We start from the raw sequence: 7420 nt of genomic DNA, 5'->3' as shown, positions 1-7420 counted from the left end.
CTAGTCTTATTCTGACTACATTGCCTCTTAGTTCTCATTTTAATGCTCCATATAAATGGTGCACGTGGGTTTGATTGTGAAAGAATACACATGCTTCAGTTTTCTTTCGAAAACTGGCGGTCTCCAAGTGCGCCGTTGTGTCTTGAACGAAAGCCACTAGGTGCTGAAAACACGGCTTAGTATGACATTGGAGGAAGCATCATCTGGTTCGATATTACTGAAAGGCAAGATCAACTGCCAATGGTGTGCACTTGCTTTTGTGAAAGCAATGCCACCCATATGGTATAGCGCATGATTTTAACGTAATTTTATATTCAATCTTTGGGGTTTCCTAATATTAGATTGTTTTGTGTTTTCATTACATTCGTATGCTATACTCCTGTTTTCATGATGCTTTTGCTTGTTGAGTATGCGTTTAGCCCTGTCAATACATGCCAGGCAAGTCTTGATAAAGTGAAGTGATAACTCCTTAGGCCTTTACCACGTATTCGAGTTTACTGCAGAAGAAACACATGGACTCAGATGGTTTTCGTAAGGAAACTTTTCAAGTGTTCACTGTGTTCATTTGCATTTTATCTCTTGGCAAAACTGTTAACGGAGTCTACTGATTGACTGAATGATTGAATACCTTTGAATAACTTTATTTAGTCCTGAGGATGCAATGACCCTCGAAGGGGCGTGGCCTGCCCGCGTCACGCCCATGACGGGAAATTAACACCCAAGGGGTCAGTGACAGTCAGAAACACGTTGTTGTTGTTTTGCATATAACATAGGCGTACTGCCCAAGCGTGGTGCTGGTGAAACTTGGCTTCCCGAAACCGACATGTTTTTGTAGTTCCGCCCGGTCTTTCTCCAGCACAGCAGGGCATGCATTCTACGATGGTGTTTTGCCAGTCATCTTTTTGACGAGAGCAATTCTGTTCACTTTACCAATCTCGTTCTTCGGCAACGAGTCGTACAAGAAGACGCCGCCGTACAGATGCTTATGAGCAGCCATAGTCTCTGAAACAAATTGAAGAGGACAGTGCCAACATGTATACATTCCTGCCGCATTACGATAGCGTAGTTATGAGTGGTTACATTTTAAGCCATAAGAGAATGGCAAGTGTTCATGAACGATGAGCAGTACAAGTCATGTAACATGTCTGTCCCAATGTAACTAAAAAAACATCACTTCTACATAGCCACCAAATCAAAATGATCAAACATTTATTTTGGAATTTTTCAACTGTTTATGTAACTTCGAGAGATTCAGTGTAAGGTGATGACATTGATATTACAGTGATTGCATCATTTTGAAGATGCCACTATATGTGTCGCGCATCCGCTAAAAGAGCAGCTAGAAAGGTTATGTTTGAAAATAAGATAATTGTGAGCACACATTTTTATGCATCTCAACATCTATGTTAGCGACGCGGTAGTTCACTTGCGCCTTTCTCAGGCTGCTGTTCGTGGCTTGTTTGGTTTGGGCTCGTAAAGTTATACTCACTGCTTGGGTAATACCTGGAGGACCTATCTTCGTGGAGTTTTGTGGCAGATTTACTGAAGTGTTGCCAATCAGCCATGCAGACGGTATATAGCTAAGCGTGAGAGGTGCTGGAACTCTGACACGCTTCACGCTCGTCACTCAAATTTTTCACTACAGTATGTCGGTTCACTTCAAAGCTGTAGTTCACGGCACTTAGAAAATGAGCATCCATGTTCAACTACGAAACATTTTGTTACTGTAGCTGTTGTTCGACCTCCTCCTCACAACATTTCTACTCTACAAATAATAAAAAAAATCACGACGTTCGAACTTTTTTAGATGCGCAATGAAGCTGCACTTTGTTAGGTTTAAGGGACCCGAAGACCAGCTGTACGATTTTTTACGTATAAGGTGAGTCAGTAAGAGAATGTTCATTAGCATACCAATTGAAGCTCTCTGCCGGAACCCTGTAATTTGTTACAAGACTAAACATGTGAATTGCTATAGATTGCAGTGGCTTAGCCAAACCACTTTGCATGTTCCTGCTGCTATTCTGTACAGAGCTCATTTCTGTGTCGGAAGCAAAACACACACACATACACGCACACACAAACACACACACACACGCGCGCACAGGCGCACTCACACACACGCACACAACACACACACACACGCACACACACACATACACACACACACAACACACACACACACGCACGCACGCACACACACACACACGCACGCACACACACACACACACAAAAGAAACATAAGAGCGGTGATGGCGAAACGGAGCGCACCACTGAGAAAAATACTGTCAGGTCTGCGCGGAACGCGTGGCAGTCACAGCAAAAGCTGAAAAAGCGCCGTTTCAGTGCCTTTTCAAATGCGAAGCATTTCACAGTCGCACCTGCTAACAAATATTGCTTCACTGGAGCAGACATTGTGTCCTCGTTGTTTTTTTATTTACTTATTCTTTTATTTTGCACTGTAGTATTTAAGGACACCGGTGGTGGACAACTGCGGTGAACGTGACTCTTGTCTCATTCCAGCTTTCAAGCGGGGAAGGGTGGTGCTTATTCCGTATTTACACTCCATATCCCATCGTCTAAAGGCATTAGCATAATGTCTGAATGTATTATTAGTTTTCAGTGCTCCTCATAAAATATACCAGTTTTCTAACAAGACCTACCTCGTTAAAAGGCCCACCAGATGGTGCTTATTGATGCACAAAACTGGTTGGTGAGTGTGGGCGAAACTTAGTGTGGAGGATACCCTCTTTTCTGTTTTAATCTAGTTTTTCGCGGGGCATGTAACGTGGGCCATACCGGCATGGACCTGAACGAGCACTTAAAAAATCACGCCGATAACGTTGTTAATGACAGAGATGGCTTCTTGGTGTTACACGTAAACACGTGTGGGTGCACTTCAAAGTTATAAAAGACCGCACTATTAAAGGCGCGGTTATTTAGGCGCTCTCTCCTCAACGAATATAGTACAGCGACTTCAGTATTGAAGGAGCAAAAGCGTTGTATGGGGACGTCAGTAGCTATATATCGAACTGCTCTGCAAGCGCTCGTGACACACGTGATTTTTGTTTGCCCTCCGCCCTGCCAGTTGATACTTGCAAACTTTCAAGTGAAAGGGATTGAGAAATGCGTTTTAGCCCGTGTAGGGCGTGCTGTTGCACTTAGTACGCACGTTGCGTGCGTCGTAATGATGTAACAAGATCGTTGATGTTAGCAAAGGGACGAGACAGGAAGGTTTTCTTGTCCCCACTGTTATTGATGCTTTATAGAGTTAGAATGAATAAAGCCCTAGAATTTAATAACATCGGTTTTAATCTGTAACACAAACAAGCTGATGAGATGATTGAGCAGAAGCTTCCAAGTTTATCTGGACAATATTGTCCAACTTGTGGGCAGTCGAGATAATTTAGAGCGGCTGGCGGATATATGCGGACGGTGATGTCTATAAATTGGTGAACAAAATGTGTATTGATGGTATTCATTAATGTCAATGATCAGGCGATCTCAGTACAGGGCCAAGAGATGCAGAGGGTAAGTGAATATAAGTACATTGAAGTAGGGGTAGATGAGGTTGATAGGTAGATAGAAGAGAAAGAGGAATGCTGCAGTAATTGAGCGCAATAAGTTATGGGGGTTCATTAAGTAAGAGGTGCTTCGAGGTCTGTGGAAAGGTAGATTTGGTGCAGCGTTTACATTTGGGTACTCAGTGTGGGGCATGAGGCCGATGATTCAATCAGGAATCGATGTTAAATAAATAAGTACTATGCCTTGCGTTAGGAGCTCAGGGTAAGACGACACTTGAGACTGCAGCAGGGTTATAAGGGGTGGACAAGTTTTGAGGCAAGGGAAGCTCAAAATAAAGTAGGTTTCGAATAGAGTAGGAGGGATATGAAAAAGAGTATATTGATATTATAGTGTTCCGTTATTTTTCTGAAGGAGAGTCAACTCACACTGAAAAAAAAGAGCTAGCAGGCTCACCAGTGAATATTAAGCTAGCAGCGTAAACAGTACGGCAACAAATACTGTCAAGAAAAAAAATAGAGATCAGGGTAGTATTTGCTGGATGACAGTGTTGAAAAGTGGCCCTGAATAACAAGCGAAAGTGCAAAAACGAAAGAAGAATGGAACAGAAGAAAGAAAAGAAATGAAAGGCCGAGAGGTACGTCCGGTTCTCTACTCTGTATGTTGAGAACAGGTGAGAGGATTAAAAGAAAGGGAAGCGAGGAGAAGTGAAGGCACCGTACATGTGGTCTGTTCACTGTACGCTTATAAGTAGTCATTAAGTGTGGTCGACTATACGAAACCTAGCAGTGCCCATGTCGCTTTGCTGGCCTGTTATACGTAGAGCCATGAACAGAGAATCTTCTTTCCGGAAAAAAAGTCCATTATCTAGTTTGTTTAACGTTTCGCATAGCCCGTTGCGTTCGCTTGAAAATGATCACAGGAACGCAGTAGATGGTCTACTGTCTCATCGCTATCCCATGAGTCACTTCTGGATGTATCCGTCATTCCTATGCGAAAGGAGTACGCCTTCGTGAAAGCTACTTTTGACCACAGGCAGCACAGTAAAATTGCATTCCGGCGGGAGAGGTCTGATGGAACTCGAAGCTTTCTCGGTTGGTCCAATATATGAAGGCGGTGGCTCTCGACACTGGAGTCACTAAACCAAGTTTCCGACATTGGGCCAGCGAATGAAAGCAGACCCCTTGCGGCATCGGTTCTCGACAAGAGTATTCGGGGTGTTCTGGTGGGTAGATCGGGCCGCTTCATCAGCAAGGTTGTCACCGACACTGCCACACTACCCTGGTAACCACTGGAACAACTCATCAAGTCTTTTCTAAAAAACTTGGTGAAGGACTTGTTTCATTTCATTTACCAGTTCTTCATTATTTCAAGCTCTGAAGGGATGTGTTAGAGTCGCAGAAGACAGTCCATTCTTTAGGCCGGGCTTCTGCAATACTAAGTATAGCCGCACTATAGGCGGAGCTCCGCTGCATTCGATGTTTTCTTGTGGGACCCTTCGAACCTAATGGTGACATCGAACGCCGAGATAACAACAGCACCTGTCGAGCTGTCAGCCGAGACCGATCACGGAGGCATTTTATGATACGAACGAAGGCGCTTCATGATTATTCAAGTGGAACCACTTGGCCGTTCGAAGGGAGTTCAGGCCATTTTAGAACGCATAGCTATAACGAAAAACGAAGTAAAGAAAATGTGTATGCTGGGGAAAAAGTAAGACAAAAAGTGTGCATGTTCTGATTGATTGAAGAGATATGCGGCTGATGTGAATTTCAGCATTAGCCCACGTGACGCCTCGGGTTTTAGCGGAAGAAAAAAAACATCTGAACGATAGAAATAAGTAAAGGATGTAAAAATAGAGTATTATAAAGAAAATCAAACAGCAAGGACAAAGCAAGTATTTGAAAAAGTAAACATAATCTACCGTAAGGAGCTGAGAACTGGGGTGTGTTGTTTTTAAAGTAAGACTGATTTAATCGGAGCATGCATATGTAAAGTCGTAGAACATCAGTTTACAGACTCTTAGGCAATATGAAATGTGCTAAAATTGACGTTCTGCGCAATGTTTTGGTTATTTTGTGTTAGCTATAGAAAGTGTCTTCACTTAATTTCTGCCTTGAGTCAAAAAAACATTCCTATAGGAGGTACTAGTGCAATTACAAGCTTGAGAATGTTCAATAAAAGAATGACTCAGTACTAATACATGACATTGGCCTTTTAGGTGAATATTACCTCAAAATGAACCAACCTGCTATGGTAACTTTAACTCTTTCCGTGAATATGGAGGGGTCAGCAATTATATCCTTGTCTCTTGGCACGATGGCGGCTGCGGGTACCTCTCCATAGCGGGTGTCAGGCAGCCCCACTACCGCCACCTCTGCGATATGCAATGAGTGTTCTTGAAGCAAGAGCTCCTCGAGCTCGGCTGGAGCAACTTGATTCTCCATGCACTTTATCATCTCCTTCAACCGTTGCACGAAGAACAGGCGGCCATCTTCGTCATAGTAACCTGCGTCACCTATGCCATACAAAGAATTGACATAAATTCTTGTTTAAAAGAAAAGCGGACGTAAGCATAACAAATTAGGACTCATATCATCACACTCCTTGCTTAAACTTTGTTACCATCCCATTACGCATGACCGTGCTGCCATGCGTGAACCTCGCTGGCTTACTAAGAAGCCTACTTCATTGATTGATTGATTGATTGATTGATTCATTCAATCTTTCATTCATTATTGACTTATTTTTGTTTGTAAATTTTGTATACAACCGTAGGAACAAGAAAAAAAACATCACAGCAAACCCACGGAGTGGATTATGAGTGGGGCGAAGCGTCCATCAGTCCATCCGCGCTTCCTTTCGTCCGTGCGGCCGTCCGCCCTTGCATCTGCACCTGCGTTCGTCCGTGCGTCTATCCATCCGTCCGTCCGTGCATCCGTCCATGCGACCGTCTGCGTGTCCATGCGTTCATCCGGTCGACTGTGCTACGTCTATCCACATGTGCGTCCGTCCATCCATGCATCTGTTTGTACAAGCGGCTGAACACGTGTCCATTCATTCACCCGTCTTCTTGTATGTCTGTTCTTCCACGCGTCCGTCCACGCGTCCATCCACCCGTTCGTCATCTAGTGAACACTCCAAGTACCGCCATTTCACATATTTTCATCTTATATTCATCGTATAGAAGAAGCACTGCCGTCCAGTGGACATTCCAAGAACTAAATGAGAGTTTGCTACCTACTACTACTAGGGAGTTGCTTCTCGACCGACGAGCTGGAAGGTTGTCGCGGCGCGCTGCTGTAAGGAACGCTTCTGGACTCTGTCAACCGTTCTCTTGTGCCGCTCATCACCAAGGTGGCTCCTCTTGTAGGGGAGCCCACGTAAGAGAAGACGTGATCGCACCGTCAAGATTCCAACCCCTCAGCCAACTAGATGATGCCTCTAACAGCCAGCCAGTGCACCTAATCATCCAGAGATCATCCCGGTCAGGGCTACCGAGCGACACACCACTAAACGGCCCCACCACCGCAGGAAAGCAAATAAGCCAGCATCTTTTTGCTGAGCGCCGTGCGGCATCCGAGCATACTGCTATGGACGACCAGAAAAGCTGGACTGTAGTCCAAAACCGAAAACTGCCGCGACCCAAGCCACCAACCTCCCCACAGCCACAGACCTTATTTGAGACCATAATTTCGAGGCCTAAAGCATTTAGCATCACCCAGACTCCGCCGTACCAGTTTGCGTATAGACTCCGTCTAAGTCTTTCTAAAATAAAGACGGACATTCACTACAGACTTCTCACCAAATCTAACCTAGCAGTAGTTGATTGCTACATAGAGCAAGCTGCACATCTACTGCTGAACCTTGAGCACCTGATCATTGACGATCAAATCTTGCA

The 7420-nt window shown here is 44.4% G+C and overlaps 1 protein-coding gene across 1 annotated transcript in view; it reads right to left on the bottom strand.

Annotated features, from left to right (window-relative positions):
- Window positions 1-625: 625 nt before the first annotated feature.
- LOC119169104 (uncharacterized) overlaps window positions 626-7420 on the bottom strand; it is a 563356-nt gene continuing 556561 nt past the window's right edge. Inside the window, exons 9-10 of the mRNA XM_037420202.2 lie at window positions 5768-6037; window positions 626-1002 (exon numbers count right to left, since the gene is read on the bottom strand). Of these exons, the coding sequence (XP_037276099.2) occupies window positions 875-1002; window positions 5768-6037 (398 nt within the window). The 3' untranslated portion in view covers window positions 626-874. The remainder of the gene's footprint in view (window positions 1003-5767; window positions 6038-7420) is intronic.

This window comes from Rhipicephalus microplus, chromosome 2 (genome assembly GCF_043290135.1).
Source record: "Rhipicephalus microplus isolate Deutch F79 chromosome 2, USDA_Rmic, whole genome shotgun sequence".
NCBI classification, from domain to species: Eukaryota; Metazoa; Arthropoda; class Arachnida; order Ixodida; family Ixodidae; genus Rhipicephalus; species Rhipicephalus microplus.
The sequence above is the reverse complement of the archived record's forward strand: the minus strand, read 5'-3'. Positions and strand labels throughout refer to the sequence as shown.